Here is a 26,476-nt window from a genome sequence, read left to right as displayed (position 1 = left end):
TTTGTTGTATTTTGTGAATAATCACTCCTTTATTTGTTATGCAACAATACAAAATGATTTACAGGCATAAAAGAATTTCACAAATACATAAATAAACACAAAAATATCGTTATTTGCTTAGAACTAAATAACAGCAGGTGATGAATGAAATATTAAGTGTTTATATGATGCTCATCAATCCTAAATTTTGACCTCATATACCATTCAGCTGTTTTAAAAAGCCACAACTGATGAAAAATCAAGAGCAGGAGATTTGTCATCAACCAGTCACCTGCCTGTCATGCTGGGACCACACCACACAATATCTTTGTGTTTAAAGGGAACCTGAAATGCTACACACGAAAAGGCTAATTTATACTATTGAGCCTTGTTCTCAAAAACAGACATAGATGTAAAATTATCCTTGAATTTTGCTGGAAGTTATAGTTTTAAAAACATGTTTAGCTCCATCTTCTGTCAGTGCAGAACGTGACGTCATGTGATCGGTTGGTTGATTGCGGCCAATAGACTTAAATTAGTTTATGTTAGCTAACTAGGGACAGAATCGATAACTCAGAGGAAAAGTAATGATACTAAAACTAAAAATCAATCTAAGAGGATCACTTCTATGCTGCCTCTGACTACAACAATGAGCTTCATGTTAAAACCAAGAATATACTGTCCACTTTCACTGTATGTCTCTTTAGCAGGACGTGGCTGGTCGCTGTTTGGCTAGCTGCACTCAGACAGGAAAATCCACCTGTTAATGTTCGAGTTTGTAAAGCACTTTCTAAATGAGGACTGTGTGGAGGAGAGCCTGTTTGAGACAGGTGACAGGTGCTTTCACCGGGCTGACATAAACTGGTTTTTCCTCCTCTGGCCAAGTTTACTGAGCAGCGCAATCAGCTGATGCATTCAGCACTTTTTATGTCATAAGATAATCTTTCTCTTCTTGAGCACATCCAGACAGTTTACAACATAATGGCCCATTTTTCCTGTGGACATGCTGATGAGTGTTAGGGTTTCTAATACCCTAAAAAAAAAAAATACCTGTTATGTTTTTGGTCTGATACTCATGTAGTAACCTGTTATGTAGTAAACTGGTTGTGTTTCGTTAAAGAGAGAAATTTTTTGTGTTGCATAAAATAGTGCTGATGGCATCTTGCCAATATCTGCTTTGCAAGCTGATGTCATGGCTCAGTACACCCGACCTGGTGAGGAACAGGCTCTGCTCCACACAGTCCTCATTTACAAAGTGCTTTACAAATCCAAACATTACGACTAACAGATTAATTTTCCTGTTTGGTGCAGCTAGCCAAACAGCAGCCAGCCACTTCCTGCAAAAGAGACAGACAGTGAAAGTGGACAGTATATCCTCAGTTTGTTAACATAAAACTCATTGTTGCAGTCAGGGGCAGCAAAGAAGTGATCTCGTTAGAATGATTTTTAGTTTTAGTATCATTACTTTTCCTCTGAGCTATCGATTCTGTCACAAGTTAGCTAATATAAACTAATATAAGTCTATTAGTAACGAACTAACCACATAACGTCATGTTCTGTACTGACAGAAGATGGCGCCAAACATGTTTTTAAAACTTTAACTTTAAGCACTTGTTTCTTAAATCCTGCTTCACAGACAGTTTTACATCTACGTCTGTTTTTAGAGCAGGGCTCAATAGTGTAGATTAGCCTTTATTTGTGTAGCATTTCATGCTTCTTTAAATAAAGCCGACTTAATCCTTGCTGTGACTTGACTCATAGGCGTAATTAAATGTCTAATTTCTCTCAGCTCTATGTGAAGGACCAACCCAAGGAGTAGTAGTGGAGTAGTATGTCACAAGATTTGAGTCTTATGGGAAGTCAGCATTTGTACTGTATTAGTTTGTACTACACTAGTTTTGCACACTTGCCACATAGCGACACTGTAACCTAAAAACTACGCCTAAGTCAATTCAGTGTTAATTTGAAAGTCATATAAAGCCTTATAAACGTGAGTGACCAGCCTCCACCTGACTGATAGCAAATAATAAAAGTATAAATTTAAAAAATCCATACGCCTGTTTTCAGATGAGCCTGGATCTTTCATTAGTTACTGAAATCATCTTAGAGGCCTCAGTTTGGTCAGCCATTATTAGGGTATATGGTGTGGTCTCAGCTTTGGGCTACTCTGGTTCGATTTAAAAAAAAGACAGCACTATCTGATCAGTTCTGTAGATGTTTGCTTAACAGGAAGAAGCTAAATTGAAACTCTGTGTTCTCACAGCTCTATAAAGTTGCCTCCCCTCCACATGTCCTCTGGAAACCACACCTCACCATCTGCTTTCAAACTTTTCATCCGTCAGTGGCGTTTAAGGAGTTTGGACAAGAAGCCAGAAGAGGCGGGACTGTCGGTCTGCACCTCTTCTTTGGCTTTGGCCTTCTCTCCGAGGCCAAGCTCCCCCTCCAATTGCTCCAACTCTGACTGGTCCAGCAGCTCAAAGTCCTCCACCTCGCTGTCCGACTCCTCGGTCAGCTCCAGCAGCCTGCTCGATTCTGTGAGTCCCGCCCGCTTGGGGTCTTCAGTTGGCGTCATGAAGCTGACTGCTGCTTCTATTCTCTCCTGGATGGCAGCTGTGACTGCAGCGGTGATAACTTCACCTGCCATCTGGTTGACCAAATCGAGGGCATTGGTGGACTGGTCTTGAGGTTCGTGCTTGGATTTGATTGGATCCTGGAGCCGAGTTGGAGGTGAAGCAAGGCCGAGGCTGAGGTCGTCGTCGTCGTCGCCATTGGTGGTCATGCCATTATCAAGTGAAGGGAATTCAAGTAGGCCACCAATGAACGGTTCTTCTCTGTCAAAGTCTGATCAAAGTGGCCCCGACACAAAAAGGAAGAAACACCAGTTACCTAAATATGTGAGACACAAAGTAGCTCTCGGCGTCAGTCAGAAGAGCGTCAAATGAAACTTACCCTCTGAGTTCTCAGTCTGTGGTGTGTGTCCCTCTGACAGGTTGAAAGTACCATTGTCTGTCCATGTGACATCTGACACCTCTGTGTCCGAGACAGACATCTCTTTACACACTGTGGAGTCGAGCTGGGGGAGAGAGACACACGCAGACGTCAGATTTTATAGTGCAAACCCAGATCTGAGCTGGTAATTGGTTGACTCAGACAAAGTGGTGACATCCGGGACTAAAAGATGAAGCCGCATAACAACTAAGTGCATGAAACTGCAGAACCCTTGAGGCTTACAAGGCATACAACACATTCTTTCTGCATTGCATTCATTATATTTGCACAGCGATTTGAACGCTCTAATAGTGAGCGTGACAGGGAAGTGCACTCAGTGAATTCAACCAGCAGCTCAGTGTTTGGCATGAGGAGAAAAACGTTAAAGCATTTCTTGCCATTGGATTTGTCCCATGCTGATGGTGATGTGGATCATGTGTATTGAATTTTACTAGCTTTAACTGGATGCTATCAGTCAACAGAGGCATAATTACGTTAAGATGAGAAGATGATTAGCCAACCTTTGGAAACATAGAGGAGAGGTCTGACTCAATGCCTTCTTTCTCATTCTGAGCCTGCAGGAGTCGCTTTTCTAAAAGAAAAAAAAAAGAAAAATATGGATAAGACTGATTTAGTTCTCTGGCAAAATACTGGATAAAAAAGGTAAACTGATTTTTACATGATAACAAATCTTTTTAATGTTTATTCGCTATTTAAATAAGCATTCTTATAAAAAATCTACTCCACATTCAGTGTACATTTCTACAATAGTTCCTACATGCTATGTAGCATTTCAAAATAATGTCAAATCTAGGTCAAGCCGTGACCTTAATGTTAATTTACCTGCACACTTAACTTTGGGTCAAATGAAAAAACAGTCTTAATGAACTGCAGAGCAGAAACGACAGACCCTTACATTATGCTTGTTATGTGTTGTTGAGATATATGGCTCATATTGCATATGCCAAAGGAGACTTTTACGAGTTGCAACAAAACTTCAGTTAAAGTTTTTAAAGATTTGTTCTGGTTAGGTCTACATAATAGAAAAATAAAGGTCATATAGGTTTGCAGCAGTTTGGCAGGTAGTTGTCTTAAAAAAAAACACATGGTGAGTCACTTCCTGATCTCATGTCCTTGTTTGGATAATGAGTAAAAACAAATTGCATGATATTTACCGTGGTTCTCTTTGATTTTCTGAAAAAACTCGCCGATGCCAAAGTCCAGCTTCTGCAGAACTGGCTCCAGCCACGAGCTGATGTCATGAGATGAAATCAGAGGCCACAGAAAGACACCCAACACTTCACAGAGGAAGAAAAACAATGTCAGCTTATTTTGCAGAATAAAATGTGTACAGCAAGCTCAAATTCAGCATGCGATATTCATCATATGTGCTGTTTAACTTGTGCTGTCCTTGGGATTCCCATCTACTTGTTTGCTATTCAACTATGGACCATTTTTGGCCCGAGGACAACACAAGGGTTACCTCTCGGAAACCAGACAAAAAATGTGATTCAAATGGGTTTTTCAGTTGATAACTTGACCTTTTGTTGAGCAAATCTTTGAGGACTCACCTAGAATATACGAGATAACGATCCCTGGAATGTAGCGTCCTAAGACAGCAAAGAAAGTGCACACACTGCAAACCAGCAGGCAAAACTAAAACAGAGAGGCAAAAACAAAGAACTTTTTGCTGTCAGTTACAAACTAAACTCCCCCTCAACAATAAACTGTTTTAGTATTTCTGGTTTTACAGATATGCAAAATCCCTCCAAGCTTCAGCTTCAGACACAAATTACAGACAGTGAAGTTATAAAGCAAACAGGTATTTTCCAACAATGCTGAATGGTAGAATTGTTTTATACAGATTTCAATAATTTATTAACTAATTGTTATACTAAATATATATATATATACAGTATACATATATGCTTTGTTCATCATGACATACATCAGGTATGTCGTCTCTGCCTCACCTTGCCTGGGTTTTGCTTTTTGAAAGCTGATGTCTCTTGCAGGAAGAGTCTGAGGGAGTCAGTAAGCTGAGGTCCAACCCCAGTCCGGCTGTCCTGGCCTGAATCAATGATCTCCCAGCTATAAAGAGACAAAGACAGAGGAATGTTAATTAAATTGAAGATAACACTCCTGACTGTGCTTGAAACAATGGGCCTCTAAAATGTAAATTTGGAGGTCTAATGATGCTGCTACTCTAATAGCCTCCATAATTTAGACATGAAAGGCTAAAATTGTCGTGGTCGTGGGTCTGTTGCCCAGAGTTCTGTGTTTTTTAAGTTTTCTAGTTCTGTTGCATTTCTTGCTTTAGTCTGTTTTCATAGTCCCCTCCAATAAATTGACTGGACTAGATCATGCTGACACACTTTACGGTGACTCCGCATTAAAAATAGGACCAGCATTTGACAAACTAAGAAGGGGATTACATTGCTGTCAGAGGCTTGAAATTCTGCTTCGTTGAGGGTCATTAATAAATTTTAGTCCAAGTAAAAAGCCACTCCAATGCAAATGCCATTGTTTAAATTAGGAAGCCTACAATAACATTGGCACGATGACTGTGCAGACAGGTGTGGGATGGGAATAGGGATGTGAAACTGGTTTCCATGCTGTGGCACTGCTGGGAATTCTGGGCCACCTGATGATTTATAAAACTTTCCGCTCCAGGATGGGAGTTCCCGAACATCACCTCCTATTTAAGCTCCACTATCAGCCTCTCGTGTTCTCGTCAGATATAAAACAGCTATGAAAGGCACAGGTGTGGCTCGTGTGTAGGTCATGTGTGATAAATAGATATGAGTATGAGGCAGCTAAAGTCATCTTTCCTCTCTTAGCTACTTTCAGTTCCCCAGGCTGTAATGCAACGTAATATTAGTAAAGCTAAAATGTGATAAATGAGCATTTACTAGTGTATAATGTAACACCACAAACATCTATCACCAGGACAGTGATTCTGGAAAGGTCACCTCTGAATGGCTCAAAGAACAAAGAAAAAGATTTTGTAATGGCCTAGTCAAGATCTGGACTTAAATCAGATTGATGTGCTTTCTCACGACCTCAAACAGGAAGCAAAATACTACTTCTAGAGCTGTTTAGCCTACTATCTTCTCGTGAATATGATGGAAATAAATAGCAAAAATTTGCAGAAAGAAAAGCATAAATCTGGACCCAGTTATTACAAAAATCTCAAACTCAGTGTGAGCAGTCTCTTACACTAAAATATACCTATGAAATGTGATCACTCTGCAGAAGAAAGCCTCAGTCTACCCTGCACCTTTGTCTCGTCGTTGTCAAAGTTTATTCTGGTCTCCTTTTTGGTTTACTTCTTGTTTTATTTTAAAGGTTAGGTCTTCATATTTCTTTCTGTGTCTGCTTCCTTCCTTTGGTATTTGCCCTGTCCTCTTTAGTGTTTGATTAAATTCACCTGTAGCTTGTTACCTTTGTTTTCCTGCTGTCTATTTAGCCTACTGACTCATTTCCCAGATTGTTGTTATTGTTTATCCAACCTAAAATAAACAAGAGCATTTCAAGTTCAAACATGAATGCATAGTGTACTAAGAGAAATTTCTACTGTTGTTCAGACCAAATTAATCTGTCATTGTCAGTGTAAAAGCTGGAAATGTCTCAACCATGTTCCTCATATTAAATATCCCACTTTATCCAGCTGAGGATGGAAACTACATGTCCTGTGGTTGCAGCTGTCCTGGTGGAAACAGCTGGTGGGAAATGGTGATGGGGCTCAAGTTACTACAGCAGCTAGACAGGTTTCCACCAGTTAACCAACAAATATCAAAATACTGACAGTTTTGTAGATTGTGTTACATTTTACACAGAACCTAACTCTTTTCTGAGTCTGATTTAACTCCAGTGAATGATTGATGCAGTAAACAGTGTGGAAGGGGAAGCTTAACAAATACAAGTAGGATCACTATTGTAGCCCAGTGGCTCTGCAGCGTTTGGCAGCTTAAGGCCACGTTTACCTCCAATGACTTACGCTGAAAGTCTGTCACTAATAATATGAGCTTGTTCTTTCTTTCTGAGTGCAACTTGATACAAATTTACCAGCACATGCTGATAAAGGGACTGGACATTTGTAAAAGAAAAAAATTACTTCCAGCACGGTGTGACTTAATGTGGTATTTCTGACGTATCCCAGATTTATCCCTATTCTTGGCAGGTCTTTAGGAAAAGCTTATTCAGCCTAAGTATTGCATATTAGCATTTGCTGGCAGCTGCTAATACTGGAAACGATCTTCACCAAGGTTGGTTTTCTTCTTTCCTTGCACAGCTTTTAACTCCATATTCACAGTTTCACTGTCTCACAAACAGAGCATTAAACTAACTAAACTTGACTACTAAGGTGATTTAACTGATACCATCCTATGCATGCAACCGGTAAATCTCATATGGAGAAAAGTTGTTTACAGTTGCTGCACTTCTGCAAGCCACTTTGCAGCCCATCTTCTGCCCAGAACCTCATTTTTTTGCTTACTAACACAATCAGTGCCATGTCTGCAGTCATCTCCATAATTCTTTCATCCTTGACCAGCATTAAAGATGGACTCCACCAAGTCGTCGTTATATTTACTTTTATTACACTGTCCGACCCAACACAGATCATTTGCATTGACTCAAAATGATAATCCAAATTGTCTGTATAAATTTGTAATCTGCTACGATCCAAAAACGCCCTGTATTTGTGTTGAAAAAGAGAAACTGTTTTAGTTCAGCCATAGAAATTAAACAGTCAGAACTTATCAGTTAAACTTCCACTTTATCTGCAGCTCAGTCCAATTCTCCCTCCCCACAATCATGCTTCAGTTTGGCACCTAGGCCACGAGAAGCGAGAGTATCTCTTTTACATCCACCTGACCCACACACCCAGCCTTGTCTCACATAACCCTGATGACGAAAACTCAACCCGCTGATCCCCTCTCGACTTCCAGCGCCCTGTAGGAGTTTGCTTTCCAGGCAAGATGGTGTGCTGAACATGTGACAGTAAAATTGCAAAGCAATTATAGCAACATGGATGGGCTGACAAGGTAAGAATTTATCCATTCCACGAAAGCCAGACATCTCCCTAAAAAGACATGCAGCTCTTCTGTAAAGTTTCACCACATTTGTTTGTTTGAGCTTGTTGCTTGGTAATTTCTTTGGCAAATCCAGCTTTACAGCTGACACAGAGGCCTCGTGGATGTGATGCGATACAGTGCCATATGGATGATTGCTTGTTCTGAAATTAGTAAATCCCATTTAGTTTTCCATCCAGCTTGACTTTTACAGTAATATTTGCATCAGCTGGGAAATGAATGCACATTCAGCAGATGTTTTGACCTACTTTGATCTTGACCTTTCTGGTGGGGGTCACCAGACAGACGAACTTTCTGCTCAGGGGACTTTCTTGATTCTGTTGTTGCATTAAGGCTGAAGAAGGGAAGCTAGGTGTGATTTTTCCTGACTAAATTCCTTCTAAATACATGCTAAAATCTTGAAATCTGTTCATTAACACTTGTTAACACTACCCATTATATTAACTTCATCATCTTCATTGCAATCATGACACAAGAAGTGAAGGAACAAACCAAAACGCTTTCAAAGAAATGTTAAAATCTACCCATTTCTCTGAGCAGAGTAACACACTTTTCACGTTAAAAAGTAAGCTGGTGGCAAGTAGCCATCTTTCATCCTCATTTGTATACTGACAGGCGACCTTAATAAAATTGTTCGATTTTTATCAAGATGACCAATCAGACTTGTCTATGCAGACATTGCACTAGAGTTTACCAACAACCCATACTCCTTGAGGCAGCCTTGGAGCCCAAGCAGACTTGGAAAATGTGTGATTGGATCGGCAACTGCCCCCATTCACGTCCACAACCGAGTGGACCAACCAACCAACAGCAATGATGTCAGTAAACACACCACAAAATCTCAATGGGAATGGAAAAAAACACATTTCAAGACATTGACCCAGCCTTCAACTCCCCCAAAAATTATCCGATCAAAAGTATGAATATTGGGTTTATGTTTACACTTCTTGGTAGCCTCTATCTGCAAGATTTTCCAGTGAATATCACCAGTTTCTGACTTTAGATTTAACCAAAAAGTGTTTGCACAACTTAAAGTAGTAGTCAACCTTCAACATGTGCATTCTCAAAACTCCTGCCCCATGCTCTCTGGATACTTGTTGAGAAAAGACTATATCATGTTTCATTGCCCCAGACTCTTACACACCACCACTGAGCACTGTTATCCACTGGTGGGTCACTATTAGTCACATGTATGAAGGATTCAGGCAATAGTCCAATAGAAACTAAAAGGCTCTGAAACAACAGAACACGGAAAAAGCGGCACATCTGAGCCTCTAACAAGCCCAGTGACTGCAGTTTAAAAATAGAAAGACAAACAATGCAAAGAATGGCGGCAAAAACATCTCAGCTCTTCACTTGTGTCTGCCCCCCGTTTATGTGGGTGTTTACCACAGAAAACCTGACTCTGACGCAACTAACACCTGATTATGTTCTGCGTAGAGACACACAGGTAAAAAGACTGATATTAACAGAGCGAGAAATCAGAATTCCAGCTGATGGAGTTTACATTTAATGCCTTCGTGAAAGAGCAGTCTGCATGTGTCTGCGTATGAAGCCAAAACAAGCAAGTTATATAAGAAACCAGTGGAACAGACAGACATGGCCCAATGACACAACTTTTCAAAGTTCATCTGTTCTGTGGTGCTTCTTTATTCAGACTGACATCAAAAGTTGAATGTATTATAAATTTAATAATTTTAGTATGATCTAACTTTACGTTGAGATTCTTTAGTAAGTTCAGGTCACCCTCCCAACCCCCCAAAAATAAAAGTTTTCAGTTTTTCTTTAAAGTACTTGAGTTTGTTCAGTTAAAAGTGCTACATCATCTCCTTCATTTCTGCCAAAAAAAATCAGTAAATCTCAGATCCATGCGTTTTCAAGCCTACAATAAAGGGACAAATACAACTAAAATTGTCCAAATATCTGCATGTTTCCAACTGTAAAAACAGCTAAATTCTTTCTACTGGATCTGGATTAGCAGACCAGACAAGTCATTGCTCCTTAAATCTATTCTGGCTTCCTCTCCAGGACACAAATTTGTACCTCAATCCTGCCCCATGGTCTTCAGGAGACATCTCAAGGTCTTCAGGCACCTTCAGAGGGCTAAATGGTGCAAATAAAACAGCCAGGTAAAAACTGGATCACGGATAATGGTAGAAAAAAAGAAACACCTAATTTAAATGTTTTCCAGTTGTTACAAAATGCAAACCTAGGCTTGAGGTAAGCTCAGCTTTTAAGTGTGACACACTGCACGAGAGCAGCTTCTGTTTATCCTCAATGAAGCCCCGCTTGGAGTATTTCAAGTGACCCCGTCTAAAAATAACCGAGTCACACTACATTCCATCCGGCAGCCATCAGGAGTACAGAGGGATGGGGTTGGGCTAGGTTGGGCTGGTTTGGGTGCAGTTGGGTGGGGTGGGGGGCAACAACAACAGCCTGTATCAACAACACCGATCCAACAACAACGGTCTCCTAAACACACCTGCTCTTGTTTCAGTGACATGCATTGGACAAACAGAGGAGAAGAAACACAATGTTGTCTGCGTGTTGATCGATGCTGTCAAAACTTTTAGCTCAAGGGAAAGTTTGACGCTTGTCATGCCCTTTTCCTTTCAGCATTGTGTGGGCCTCGACCCCAATTCGCTGTCACTTACGGACAAACAGTTTCCACCCTTTTGTATTTGTCTGGGTGTTTAAACCAAGAGGCAAAATCCAGGAGTCAAAAGAAGCTCGAGACGTTACTGTAGAAACGTATTTATGGTGTAGTACAAAAAAATAATTTTGACCGATTTATTATAGCTTTGACTGATGAGGTGTAGCTGTCAGCCAGCTTCACCTGAACTGGACTTCTTAACCGTGTTTGTGCTATTTGTACCTTTTGGAGTATTTTTATGGAATTATCATAAAAATAATATGCTTACTTTGTAGTATAGACAAAAACAGAGAGATGCCAACAGGTAAAGGTTATCCAGGTACAGTTTTGGCAACAACGTTTGTTAATTTTCTTCTTAAAAACATTCAACTTGGTAAACTACTTTTAAGACGAAAAGCAACAAAGTCTGGATGTAATCACTGTTATTCTTTATGTATGACTTAATCACATCACTTGACTGTGATGAAACACTCATAGGCGGTTTATTGTGCTGTTTATACTCCAGCGGACCCCAGGTCCAATCAGAGCGTGCACTCTGAAACACACCCACTCCATCCCAAGTGATCTGATTGGTTCAAGTGCTTCCAGTCAGTCTGAATCTGTTCCGGCGGTGTGGAGACAGCTGAGTCACTCACACACACACACATGCACAGTAAGTAATTAGGCACACATTGCACTCAGGTTTCACAACTCTTAAGAAACTTTGCAGTTGTTGTGGGAACACAGAGTAGCTCAGCACTGAGTCTTTCCTCGAAGCCAACGCCACAAACACAAATTGTATGAGTCGCATGACGTTCGTCTACATCTGTAAGCACCATCATTTAAACACACAAATGGCACTGACATGATGCTTGACCAACAGTTCTTTCACTTTCCCAATAACAGTTTTATTGCATTTGGCATTTGTTTACATCCTGTAACTCTTGACTCCACAAATCCACAAAGCTGGAATAATTTATAACACCTGTGTATGTGCTGGGCTTTTTTGATCACTGGATAGTTCTCATATTTATATAATGATAAACCTGAGAAACAATCACAGTTATCTCTCTGTTTTTGGTTCTATGTTCTGCTGTGTGGCTCAGCCTGACTTGTGTTATTGAGCTTCCAGGTGCAGCAGGAAGCAGGTTTTACCAAATAAGCTATTACACCCACTAAGCACCAAACAGCAGACGGGCACACGTAAATGTCAGCTGTTAAAGTAAACAGCAACAACAGCTTCAACTCTTCTGGGAAGGCTTTCCACAAGGTTTAGGAGTGTTTATGGGAGTTTTTCTTCCAGAAGCACATTTGTGAGGTCAGATACTGATGTTCAACCTGCCCTTCTCACAGTCTCTGCTCTAATTCATCTAAAGGCATTCTATCAGGTTGAGGTCAGGACCCTGTGGAGGCCAGTTACGGTTTCCCACACCAAACTCGCTCATCCATGTCTTTTTTGACATGTTGGAACAGGAAGAGGCCATCGCCAAATTGTCCAAATTGTCTTGGTATGCTGAAGAGTTTCTTCCACTGGAAATAAGGGGGCGAGTCCAACTCCTGAAGAACCACCCGACAACACTCTCCTGGTAACCTCCAACCCCAGATTCATCCTTTACATTGCCAGAAGGAGAAGCATGAATTGTGACTCCAGAAAGCACATCTGCACTGCTCTAGAGCCCAGTGGTGGCATGCTTTATATCACTGCATCTGACGCTTTGCATTGCGCTCAGTAATGTAAGGTTTGGATGCAGAAGCTCGGCCCTGGAAAAGCATCCCATGAAGATCTCTACGCACTGTTCTCGAGCTAATCTGAAGGCTGTTTGAAGTTCGGAGGTCTGTAGCAACTGAATTTGCAGAAAGGTGACAAACTCTGTGCACTATGTACCTCAGCATTCGCTGACCCTGTTCAGTGATTTTACGTGGTTTACCACTTCATAGCTGAGTGGCTGTTGTTTGTAATTGCTTCCGCTTATATAATGCCAATAACTTTTAGCAGAGAGGAAATTTCACAACTGGACTTGTTTTGCAGGTATCATGGTTTCACTCTGGAATCCACTGAGCTCCTGAGAGTAAACCATTCTTTCACAAATGTTTTTAGAAGCAGTCTGCCTGCCTGCTTGATTTTTATATACCTGTGGCCATGGAAGTGATTGGAACATTTGAATTCAGTGATTTGGATTTGTGAGTGAATACTTTTGGCATGTATGTGTATGTTCCTCAGGAGTTAGTGGAGACCACACGAGAGTGAAAAGGAAACTAACATTCACCATTTACACAACATGACTCAAAATAAATGCCAACTGTTACTTACATTACTTGCGACATTGTTTTTTCAGTTATCAACACCCCTCCCATGCCCCCCTGCACAAACACACACACACGTAGATATATGTGGCTGGCTCACACTCCTCAGCTGTCAGCTCACATTGTGGGTCAGCACCTAATCTCCTGCAAGCCTTTGCCTGAGACGTGCTCTGTGCCTGATGTACAATTACCCACAAGACAGCTCTGACAGGCAACAGCAGGTGGCAACAACACAATCCCATCCTGCCAGCCAAATGCCACAGAGACAGATAGAGGAAGAGTACAAGACAGACTGTGGAAGTGTGGATATGCAAATAAGGGCAAAAGAAATCTGAAACAATCAAAGCTCCCAACATAAACTGCAAAAATTTAGTGCGAGACCTAAGCTCCACACTACAGCCAAAAATAAAACCAACATATCAGTGCTAAAATCTGCAGTTCCTCTAACGGCCACTTGAGGCTGTCCCAAAGTACATCAATCCCCACAAGACTGTTGAAATTACTCATTTCACTGCAGAAACAAACATGTTTAAAGTTTGATTTTTAAAAAAAAAACATTTAAAAAACTCTTTAAGTATTTTATGCCCTCAATTCAACTGCACAGTGGAAAATATTTTTATAATTCTACTTTTTTGGATTTGTTTAAAAAGCTGGCATCTTGAAATGAAAGCTGTGGTGACTTTGATGCACATGTCTGGAGTCTGGGAACTAGCTAGTTGAAGAAGTTGGTGATCCAATTATTTATTAGTCTGACACTTAGCACAAATTAGCAGCTATCTTCATGATCTACAATCTCATTCAAATATGGCCACTTAGCTCTAATAAATTCAAGTCCACAAACCAAAAGGTGACTTTGATGTAACTGTTGTACAGTTGGTACAGTTTTGTTCAGGCATTTACTCACATTCATTATGAGGCAGTTGAAACTTGGACACAGCTGCATGTTCGAACAGGAAAATGATCCCAAAAAAACATCACAACTGGTTTTGAAATGGTTAAAGTAGGCTAACATTAAGCTTCTGGAGTAGTTTTCCCAAAGTCCCGACCTCAAGCCTACTGCACATTTGTGCTATGTAACCAACCAGATTAAATGAATTCTACCAATTCTGCCAAGAGTCACTTGAATGAGTGATGAAACATTTCTCCCACGTCCAGATGAACAGAATTAACTTTTTGGCAAATATTAGTGGGCATGTATTTATACAAAATGCAAAATCGTACATCCAATTCTTGTTTTTTAAAGCCGTTAAAGAGGTACGCTGTGCAATCATTCCACCCAGGAATTAGAACAGTTTCAGAAATCATTAAAAGCCCAAAATTAACATGAAGTCCATGCACATGAGTGTAACGTCTTGATGCATTCTCAATCATCTTTCGCCATCTTACAGTGATTGCAGCCATTCCCCAACTCTCTGTGAATGGTACTCATGGCCATTGATCAGTGGTCTTTGAGCAGCGGGTTTTGGTCAGTGGTTGTTGATCAATGGTCATGAGAATTTGCATAATTAAGATTAAGGAACTGACCTCCCAGCCCATTGTTCCTTCAGTGGGCTGGTTTCAGTCATTATGCAAATGTTCTGTTTATAAGATTGAAACCTGCAGTCAGCTGAGACTGAAGAAGTCACCTGGATGAGTGACGAAACGTTTCTCCCACAAAACTCTACGTCCAGATGAACAGAATCAACCTTTGGACACATGAGTGTAACTTCAAGCTACAGCTGTACTTCTCACACTATTAACATTTTTCAACCAAAAGTTGTTGTCATCAGCTCCACTGACTCAAACACTGAATACATAGAAGATAGAAACTGGGTGAAAAAAGTCCAAATGAAGATTACAAGTGGACCTTTATTTATTAATCAGTTTGGTTTTACTTGGATGAAAAATCTTCAACTGGGTGAACTATAACTGAAATGAAACAATTACTATGTCCATGATATTAAAATGCATCTTGTGAGGTGTCTGTCATTTTAAGTACAGTGTAAATTGCCCCTGACCTGGACTCACCCAACTATCTGTTATATAACTCAGATGTGTTGCATCCAGCCTGGCGCCCACAAATCCCTGTCACCTCCGCTGAATCCCATGGAACCTTTAGAGCCGGCATCGAGTAACGGACGACCTCCACCCCTTGCACCACTAACACCATTTGAATGTGACTCCCCCTTCAATGCCTTTATCACTTGGTCACAAAACAGACTGCCAAATGGGTCATGGCTCAGCACCATTAAATGGGGATCTGAAACTCTGAGAACGTGCATTAAGATATTTCTATTTTATTTATTCCACAGCAAAAATTTTATTTTTATCATGGTATTTATAAAGAACAATCACTGAATGGTACTTTAATGAACAATTCAAATAAATGGGAACTGTCAGAAAGTACAAAGTAAAAGAACAAAGAATAAACCATGATCAATACCACAAATTCAAAGATTTGATGTCATCGCTTATAGTTTTTTGAATTTCTTGTAAATTCTCACATATTCTGATTATTTACATAAAGGATTACAGGATTTTCTCTTTGAATTCGACTGTATATTTACCTGTTTTCAGCTCATGCTGAGCAGGTTTATATGTAACTTTATACAAGAAGAAGACCAAGAAGAAAATCTTATGAATTTCCTTTTAAAACACGATCACAAAGCTTTTTCTTTTAAAGATTCTTGCAGCACAAATCATTTACCCTCACCATATGTTTAGCTCCACAGTGACATAAACATACTTCAGGTAATGTAAAACTGTAAAGTATTAAATGGTGCTCACTGACAGTTAATGAATACTATAACAAAACAAGAGTCCATAAAACAGATTTGGAAACAGACCAAATCTGACCAGTGAAGGACTGTACAGTAATTATTCTACAGTTACGTATCCTGAAATATTGAATCAAATAATGTTGTTATTTAAAGAGGAACTATTATTCATTTTCTTATTTATCCATCCATTATCTTCTGCTTATTCAATTGAGGGTTCAGTGAGTGGGGATATCGAAAGTATGGTGATCTCAGAGAAACATTATTAAGGACTTGGAAACGAGCAACACATACCTTCTTTGAACCTTATTTTCAGATTTTAATGCAGTTTAAATCTGTGTTGTTATTTAACAATTTTCCTTCAGTCCGAAAACTTTAGGTCACAGTTTAACAGCTTGGGTGTCAGATTTTAATGGAAAAATACAAAGAGATGACTGAGATCACTATTAGATTAATATTTCATGTTTAAAGTTATGCGTAGAAATTGTAAAGTCACACTTTTGCCTAAACAAACTGAATAATTCATGATTGTGTGCTCAGGCTCCATCCAGTGGCAGAAATAAAAAACTAAGGATATGGATGGAAAGACAATCATGTAAAGAAATTATTCTTGTTTTCTTACAGAGAGGAGAGAAGGAAAAAAACATGCTCATAACTGAGTTCTCTATTGTCAATAGTACTTTAACGTGATACACTTTTTGAAATATTTCTTCACAACAACTGAAAGTTTTGTAAATAAGTTTGTTTGTTTAGTTCTTCATGGAAATTATGTGAGAAAAATGTCATTCATCCTTAAGCCATCCTTTAAGCTCTAAACACCACGTCCAGAACACCTCACTATGAATGTGAATGGTACTTATGACCATTGGTCAATGGTGTTTGATCAGTGGTTGTTCCTAAATGGTCATGAAAATTTGCATATTATGATCAAGAAACTGACTTCACACACAATTGTTCTAGTTTCAGTCATTGTGCTAATGTACTGTTTATAAAGTTGGGGAAACCTGCAGTCAGCTGAGACTGTAGAAGTCACTTTCTCCCACTGAAAACACTACGTCCAGATGAACAGAATGAACCTTTTGGGGTCATCCATCCAGTTTCTTCTACTACTCTAATTCAGATAATGGGGGTGTGAAGCTTATACTATGCTGTCTTAAGGCGAGAGTCAGGGTATGCCTTGAAGAGCTCACCCTCTATCACAGGAGAGAGAGACACACAGAGAGACAGACAAGCATTCACACTAACATTCACACCTACAGCAAATTCAGAATCCGTAATTAACCTAACACCATCCATGTCTTTGGACTGTGAGAGGAGGAGCCACAGTAAAACCCACGCAAACACAAACACCACACAGAAAGGCCCCTGGCTGGATTCAAACCAGAGTTTGAAAAAATGTAAAAATTAAAAACTTCCAACTGAGATGAGTGTCAGGGAGATTTGTGACAGAAAGACAGCTTTAAGCGTGAAGGGAAGGATGGTAGTAAGACCTGCTGTCATGCATGGTTTGGAGACACTGACAAAATGACAGGAGGCAGAGCTAGAGCTGGCAGGTTTAAAGATGCTGGGATTTTCACTGAGAGTCATTAGAAAGAATAGGTATTTGGACATATCAGGTTGAGGTGTTCTACTGACAAAGTTAGAGAGACAAGGCTGAGATGGTTTGGACCTGTGCAGGGTAGGGACAGTGAAAATGTTAGACAAAGGATTTAAAGATGAAGATGCCAGACAAAAAGAATAGAGAAAGATTCATGGGTGTAGCGTAGGAGGACAAGCAGATTGTTGGTGTGACAAAAGAGGATGCAAAGGACTGGGTGAGATGGATGATCCACTAAGAAGAAGATGAGATGGAGAAAAACTAAAAATCTGTGTAATTTACAGCACCTGTTTGATGCATGTGTAAAAAATGTGACCTGCTTCTAATAAGAATCTTTTAAGCGAAAAGGCACAAACACGGACTATCAGGTCTAACATCCTCATGTTGGTGTTGTTCCTGGATCAACATAATAATGTTAGTCTGGGAGCATCATTGGATATGACAAATCACATTGTGTTGTCATATCATTGTGACTTTGGAAAAAAAACTGCCGATGTCCACTCAGGAAAGAAATCAAAAAATGGGGTGTGAGGGTCAGGGTTAGGGTTGGAGAACAGGGTGTGATCGCGGTCAGGGTTACAGCCTCAGGTTTACGATTTGGTGTGTGGTGTGAATTTGTTTCCACGTGGCAAAACTATTACATCACTACAATCTCATTGGTCACTTGTGATGTCCAACCTGGACCAACATTAGCTTTGTTGATCCAGGAACAACATCGACATGATATCAGCTCGTGCTTGCTATTAATCTGTTTAGGCATCTCTGATTATCTAAGTATCAACACTAAGCAGCCAGTCACAAGCTTGCAGTTAGAGGGAGGTTTCAGATCGTGAATGCAGCTCTGTTCATAGTAAAGGCATACCCCAGGACATACAGATTATAGTAATGGTTAATTACAGTTTAATCTGATACCTTCTGATACACGTCAGATTCTCCAAAAGCCTAGAAACTTTTAAAACTGCTCTTAAAACTCACCTCTTTTCATTGGCTTTTAGAAAGGTTTAATTTATTTGTTTATTTATTTTTTATTTTGATCAGCGAGGTGTTTTACGAAATTGTGTTCTATTGTATTTTTATCTGTATTTACTGTACAGCACTTTGGTCAGCCTTGGTTGTTTTTAAATGTGCTCTATAAATAAACTTGACTTGACTTGACTTGACCTTCCAGCTGCATGTCCTGTCTTTCAAAAAGAACCAAATTCATTCCATATATTTACTTTCTGTTGATCAACTAATCTGCTAATTAAGTAGGCATTTGAGTCATGCATCACAAGATACGCGCATGAAGTGAAACTGTAGGTTTCACTGTTTGACAAATCACACAGTTTAGTCTGACACACACAGGCGATATTAGCAGGGGGATTAAATTAGACAGTCATATGTGAGCAATCAGCTCTGCAGGGCTGCAGCTGAGAGTCAGGACGAGACCTGGCTCTCGCAGAGGACTCAGTCATGCATGATACAGTATGAGAAGCTACACGTCTTTATATACTCTGTGTTAGGAAACCTTCCAGTATATTTACAAGAGATGATTCAAATTTAAGGCAGAGAAGTTGTTTTAGAATCACTGCACATCGGCAGAGCTGAACTGCTCATCCAAACCATGAGCGCCAAGAAGCTTTTAGAGAGTAACAAATAAAACACGTTCCCGTTTTAAATGTGCATCTGCTTTGCTTCTGACAGATCGTGTTTTACCATTTTTAAATGCAAATGCCTCTGAAATATCCTCAGCACATGCAGACATGTATAAGAAGCATTTCAGAGGTATAAATTGACTCAGAATCTGACGTTATTTAAGCAGAACATTATATAACCTGTGTTTTGTTTGTTTTTTCACAAGCTTAAGTTTTAGCCTTGGCTCAGCTTTAATAACGCACTTAATCGTCTTTAAACTCATTATTTAAATGCACCTTGGATGTTGTAACTGTTCCTTTCCTTGGATTTTGTCCTTTATCTTTGACCTTTTAACTAAGAAAAAATCACCTTCAAACTACAAACAACTGAATGATGCAGGAAGCACGACACAGTTGATCAACTTTTAGCGTTAATCCACCAAAACATTAGCTGCAGTAGCAATCTGGGAAGTTGAAGGACAGCCAGTGTCCAGTCTGACTGTTTTGGAGTTTTGCATTGTCACATGGACCTCTGTTGGGTGACATTCAGAAAAGTCAAGGCTGCAGTGCATCTGTGAAAGCAGGGGTAGCTGCAGAAGTAACCCACCAGAGGCAACAATTTAAAAACCTTTGGAATGAAGGTTTCAATCACTGCCAGGTGCCGATTAATATGAAAGACAACTCAAAAGTTATGAAAATTCAAATTCTGCAAAAGCTGGATGATTTTAAGTGTTTTGGTAAAGATCTACTACAGCAACCCATCTAATATGTGAAATAAAATGACTGAAAAGAAAAGAAACTTCATCTATATCAAAACGCCACCTTGTCCTTTGTGGTCACACAGACTTTTTCTAGGTTTCAGTATATGAAGCATGGATGTCTTAAATCTCCATTCATGATGAGGTGACTAATGAAGTTATGAGTATTTCACAATCAGAGCCACTGAGGGCTGGTCTGAAAAGGCCGGGATGTTGACAGTGAACACTCAGCTTGAAGCTTCTCAACACAACTCATTTTTTTCAAATACAACCTACGAATAATTACTGAAACATGCTGAAACATTTAATGAGTAGCAGTATAGAACAATGCATCGTCAGCCCAAAGCTCCTGTGTGATTTTGTATCTGTAAAAAATAACTGAGTTCATGGAGTGTGTTTACATGGTCATGCTGCTTGTGAGGTTTATCCTGGTTATATCCAGGAAATTACGTCTGCAGAGAAACCTGCTGCTACAGGTTCCTGTATACATGATAAACACTTGTATCCTGGTTACTGATTAGTGCATGATATTTGCACAGGAACGTGTGACAGCAGCAAACACAAATTAGCAGAAAGGGCTGGTGTGACATTTCTGTAACTGTGACTGCAGGCTTTAACTCCTTCACACCCCAGAGACTGAAATCATTTCCCTAAAAGATTGTTTGTGTTTGTGTTGTATTACTTGGCTTAATCTGCTGCAAATAGTCAGCAACACACCACCATATTCAGGTTTTAAGAAAACAGAGCAATGGGCTCATGTAGTTTTAATGAAGGATATATTTGTCGTGGTCCCTGAGTTTTGAATTTCTTGTGAACTGATGATTCCATAACCAGGTTTCTTCCTCTTAAAATTAAGTTTTCCTTCCCACCATTGCCAAGTGCTTGTCTCATTGGGAGTCATGTGACATTTGGGGATTCTTTCTAATATTACAGAATAATGCACCTCGAGGCGTTTGTTGTAAATTAACACCATATGAATAAAAGTGAATTGAATTTTTGTTTTTGAGAATCCACTATGAGCTTTGTTTCCTATTTTTTTTGTAATATTAGTGAGTGTTTAGTTTAATATTGATAGAGTTTTTATTCACTTATGTTTATAAGTCTTGTTTATGTTCTACTTCGACAGGGTTCTCTGTGGTTTAATTTTCAATATTTTCAGTTGTATTTACAACTTTTCAGTTGTATTTAGTTCCCTTTTGCTCCCTATTCTGTTCCAGTCTAACCTCTTTAACTTGTCACGAGACAAAGAAAGACAATAACAATCTTGTTTCCCCATTCTGTTACTTCCTGTTTTATTTTGGTATTCGTTGTTCTCTGTGTTCCCTCTGTCTTGTTATGTTTTCTTCAACTGTGTTCTCCACCTTTTTTCATTTCCCTCGTTACCTGTCTGTACTGTCTCAGTCGTCCCTCTGTCCTTTGTCACATTGCCTACATTGTTATGTCTCGTTGCTCTGTGTTCCCAGAGAATTACATTCCTAGTTATCCCTGGTATTTATATTTCCTGGCTCTGTTCGGTAAATGTTTTGGATTTTGGGACTTTATTTATCTCTTGGTGCTAAAAGCATTACAGGTTCAGTTTTAATTGAACCTCAGTCTCTGGCATAATATTGTGCATATGTCCAAACTCAAAAAGAGATCATAGCTAGAGGTGATTCATGAAGCAACACTGTGTAACGCCACCACACTGCTGCCAGTCGATTCTTTCTTCAGTTGAACAACAGAGTAAGACGTCTGATTACTGAAGCTGATTACATCAACTTGATTTCAGGAGTCACAAACATCCAATTAAACTTTCCTTCGTGTGATATCAACAATTTAAGCTGACCAACTTTTTGTTTTTCAGCCAAGATCCTCTTCACCTTTCAGTTTGTGAAAAACAAGTTGTGTCAGACATAATTTAAATCTAAGATCAGATGTGGTTTGAGCAGAAGCTTGATGCAGACATGTTTGTTCTTGATTTCTTTGTTTAAATTAACTTCACTGTCCTATGGATGCCTTCAGGTTCAGGAAACAATGAATGCCGCAATAGCATCTTCACCAATATGAAGATTTCTTCCTTCAGAGCAGCTCTGCCTCTCTGATATGTTTTAAAATCCAAACACTCCCATTGTAATGTTCACCAAACACACATTATTAACAAACCTGCACATCACAATCACCTGCACTTAAGTGTCTTACCTTGTTGTCATGCTGTGCCATAACTGGGCTCCTGTGAAAAAGAACCACAGATGTGTTATTCATCAGCACTCACGCGCTCACACCCACTGCAGAAACTGTGGCAAAGAGAGAGCTGAGCCTGAAGGCTTAGCTATTGATTTATTGGATGATCTACATTCCTGCCCTCACCTATCGAGCTGTTGGTGGTGACGGTAAGAATATCCCCTAAACCCGGATAGGTGGTAGAAAATGAATGGATGGAAACAATGATAAAATGGCAGGAGCAAACTGTAATGTAGTTACCACAAGCTATGATTGGGCTCTAAATGTAATATAACAACCATGTAATAAAATAATGTTAAAAGAAACATAATTTGTAGATGAAATAAATGCTTAACAAAGACCCTTTTCATGTTTCCAACCACAGGTTAATTAGATATAATCGTTTTTTCTATGGGGTGGCTGTAGCTCAGGTGGCAGAGCAGGTCAGCCACTAATCAGAAGGTCGGTGGTTCGATCCTGGCTGCATGCCAAAAATCCCTGGGCAAGATCTAACCCCATGTTTGCCTACTGATGGTGGTCAGAGGGCCCGGTGGCGCCAGTGTCCTGTCAGTGCGCCCCAGGGCAGCTGTGGCTACAACGTAGCTTGCTATCAACAGTGGGTGAATGACTGAATGTAGTGTAAAGCGCTTTGGGGTCCTTAGGGACTGAGTAAAGCGCTATACAAATGCAGGCCGTTTACCATTTTTTATTGAGTGTTGATATAGTGCTAATGATTACTGTGATGTTATGAAATTATACTTAATGACGTGAAGTATGCAAAAACAGTTTTCTTTAACAGAAGTGTTAGGTGATGATAATGAAAGTTTTCTATAAAGAGAAAACTATACTGATAACATTAAACTTAAATAACTGCTGACATCAGGAGTCCAATGTGTTCAAAGTGTAATTGTGAGCAACAGTCAGGCTGATGAGTCACCATCCGCCATGAAAGATGATGCCTCATCCTTACTCATCGGGCTAATAAGCCAGGATGAAGCTGAAATCACGTAAACATCCGAACCAAATAGATTTGTTTGGTTTCAAAGCAGCCATTTATAACTCTGGTGAGGGAACATCTTGGGTTTAAGCTGAACGGCTTATTTATTTCATTTTAATTTTCCTCTTCATTTGTCAGGGATGGAAAAAACATTTATCTACTAATAAAAAAGATCCACTGTATCAGATTTAGCTGTTAGCTATTTTTCGTCCGCAGTCCCTGAAATATAAATATAAATAAAGAAATCACCAATAAATAAATTATAGTAATAAAAATGCTGTTGACATTTCAACATAATAGACCAAACATTTACCAATAATTTCAAAACCACAGACAGTATCCACATCCCATATATCCATTACGCTCATAAATATCAAATACATCTAAATAATATATAAAAGCCTTTTTAAAATCTGAGCTCCTCGTTCATTCGATGCATCTTTTTGTAAATGTTTTATATTCTTGTCAACAGCTCTGTTAGTTTATAGGGTTTGTGCTACAGCCACATCACAATCCTCCCCTTAAACACTCCCTGGTGCTTCCTTTTTTCTCTGTCTTGTATTTGTTTGGTGCCTCCCACCCTTGTTTGTCTGTCTGTCTGTGTTTTTGTTGTGGATGGGTGTGGGCGAGGTCTCCCTTATTCCTGGCTCCCAGCTCTGCTCATCCTGCACACCTGCCAACAATCAGCCCCACCCAACCTGTTCATCTGCCTTCCATCCACTGTGTTAACGTTTTCTCCAACCATTCCTCGCCACAATGCAGTTTCTACCTCAGTAATAGCACTTTGAACACCAAATTAGAACTTGCTTGTAGTAAATCTGCTCTAATGTTTCTTATCACAAAGCTTTCTCCATTTTTTCTTCTTCAGGAACATCACCCAGTCTGCCCGCCAGTCTGCTTCTCCCTCTGACTACCTCAGCTTCTTGCACTCTTATCCCACTAAAACCAGCTTCAACCTCCTTTACACACTATTAAGATCTCTGTACTTGGGTTCCACCTTTACAGTTTTGGTTGTAATAGATCATTCATTCTTTTCTATATTTAGGGTATTTATTTTTTTACATCTTCTAATCTGAGTGTCTGTCGTCTTTTTAATTACCAGGGGTTGATTACTCCCACAAAGGCCCCGCATACATTATAATGCTATTACTACATCTGCAGCAAAAGTGGTCCTGACAATAATCTGTCCATTTTCTCAAACACTGGATGCGACGCTGCAGCCTGCACCAGCTTTTGGTTCACAGTGACATTACACAAGACTACAGCCTGGCCCTACTTCAGCATCACTTGATGTCTCTGTCACACAATACACAGACTCCTGGGACACAAAGTCATCACTCAAAAGTGTTTAAACTGATTTCAAGCAACTTTTTGTAAAGCACCTTTACACACCTTGTGCACTTTGACAAACACTTTAGTGTCAGTTGGTCTTTTATCGGTGTCAGTATTTGTATGTAAATGGGTTTCGGGGCAGTTATGACTGAAGATCCAGAGTTATGAGATTAAGGCAAGGCAGTTCCTTACTAGTTATTCTTCTCTTTAATCGACTGATCATTTGGGGGTTACCTGCGGATCTGGACCGAATTACATCTCGGGTGGTGACCGTGATGACCAGCAGGGCCAGGAGGAAAGCCAGGAGGGTGTAGGCCCGAAACGAGTCAAAGGCCACAAACCTGCAGGGAAACAGAACAAAAGTTTCACTCACAGCAGCTCACTCAGGTTGTTGTGATGCACTCCACAGTTTAACTCTGTGGAAGTTTTAGCAGATCGATGTTTATTTTTGTGGAGCTGTTTATACAAGATGATAAAGCTTTATATTTTGATTTTGGATACATAATTTTACATCCGTGGATGTAAAAAAAAACTCACCATCTATTGTGGAGCTAAAATATTCTCATATTCTTTTGCTATAATGAAAAAATGACCCTGTGTCAGAATTTTGAGCTTTTCTGCTTTCCTTACACAAAAAGTCAGGATGCAGAATTATAACAGATCTGTGTAACGAAGACTTTATAACAGCAATCTATGCTTTTCCTCTTTCAGTACATTAACCACTGCAGCAGTAATATAGCAATGCTGGAATATATAAAAATACTAATACAAACAAAATTAAATGAACACTATTTGGGGTTTTAAATGTTTTTTAAGTGCTTTTACTGTTGACTAATTATAAATGTAACTCTTATTTTTAGGCCATAAAATACATTTCAAACAATATATTGTAACAGAATGAGAAAAGTGAAATTTGTTTAAACAGACAAACAAACATAAACTTGACGAATTTTGTCTCATGAAGTCCCAAATTATTGTGATTTGTTTGTTTTTTTGCTCATGGTGGTAGCGGTTTGTTTTGACAATGTCCCTGATACAGACATTACATACAGAAAAATATAAGAAACATACAGAAAAATACAGAAAACAGTGGCAGCTGAGTATTTACAACCCCTTTTTAAAGATCATCATTATTATTATTAGTGTGTGAAGTATAGATGAATTTAAAAGTAACAACGTCAAATGATTTAAAAGATATAATAGAAAGAAAAGACTAAAGTTGAAATAATTACGCCTTTAATGTGGAATTACTAGGATGTCATGATTTTTTAACAGTATATTTAATATTTAACTTAAAGTCATAATTATTATTATTTATTTATTTTTATTAACAGGAGCTCAGTGCTGTGAGATATCCCTGCGTCATGATGCCTACCCGAACATCGCGTTGGCTGCAGCAAACAGGGCTGAAGTCCTGCATGGTCTCCGCCTCCAGCTGACCAGGCCGGTGAGGCGACACCCTGCGCGGCCGGGAAGGGTCTCCTGATCCCGGCTTGGCGGTCCGCCGGCCGCGGCCACCTGCCCACCTCCGGCGGGTCCTGCTTCCCGGCTCCCCAGCATTGAAAAACGACCGGGGTCCCTCCGCTCTGCCCCTCCGCTCCTTCAGCAGAGATGGGTGTTAAGCAAAGCGGAGACTTTACTGAGCTATTTCCGATTCTGAGGTTTCAAAATAAGTGTCTCATAACGCGTTCACTTTTTGAAAATAGTCTAAATGTTCTTTTTGCAATTAAAACTAATGCGTTTAAATCATACAGTCTTATTAAATTACTTTTTATCTCAGGAATATATAGTTTACATTATTATTCACAGAGCAAAGATACATAAGTGAAACAAATGCAGTAACAAAACATATGATAACCAATTAATAAGTAGCATGAAAGTTATTTTTTAAAGAAAATAAAATGAAAATATAAGTAACTCAAAAGTGTGCTTAAGTGCTGTGTTTGAGTAAAAGTAGTGCTGCTCTGGAACAGTGCATGCAAGGGGTGAAATTAAAAGAAAGAAATTAAATGTACAACAATTTTCTATCATTTGTATTAATTTTTCTTATTCTAACCAAAGTGTGGTAACTTTATATTTGAAACCTAGGTTCTAGCTTCTTATAGTTGTAATTAAGCAATCATTAAAATTATTTGCATTTCTTTTTGTCTTATTTTTTCTGCCTTTATTTTGAAAGACACAATCATCATGCTTCCTGTATAATTGTCTCAACTTAAATCAGCTGC

General features: G+C 39.4%; 1 protein-coding gene across 1 annotated transcript; it reads right to left on the bottom strand.

Annotated features, from left to right (window-relative positions):
• On the bottom strand, positions 1-25,863 carry retreg1 (reticulophagy regulator 1). Its single transcript, XM_085255507.1, has 9 exons — positions 25,627-25,863; positions 24,486-24,592; positions 21,902-21,932; positions 4,941-5,058; positions 4,539-4,623; positions 4,143-4,265; positions 3,489-3,559; positions 2,929-3,052; positions 1-2,820 (listed from the first exon to the last, which is right to left on the bottom strand). The coding sequence occupies exons 1-9, from the start codon at positions 25,809-25,811 to the stop codon at positions 2,318-2,320; spliced, it is 1,347 nt and encodes a 448-aa protein (XP_085111633.1). The 5' UTR covers positions 25,812-25,863; the 3' UTR covers positions 1-2,317.
• Between the last annotated feature and the right edge of the window lie 613 nt (positions 25,864-26,476).

The sequence above is a fragment of the Mchenga conophoros genome, linkage group LG18, assembly GCF_057382185.1.
Source record: "Mchenga conophoros isolate Kocher_MC1m ecotype Shallow Benthic linkage group LG18, M_conophoros_male_GT1.1, whole genome shotgun sequence".
NCBI classification, from domain to species: Eukaryota; Metazoa; Chordata; class Actinopteri; order Cichliformes; family Cichlidae; genus Mchenga; species Mchenga conophoros.
This window is presented reverse-complemented; position numbering and strand designations above follow the sequence as displayed.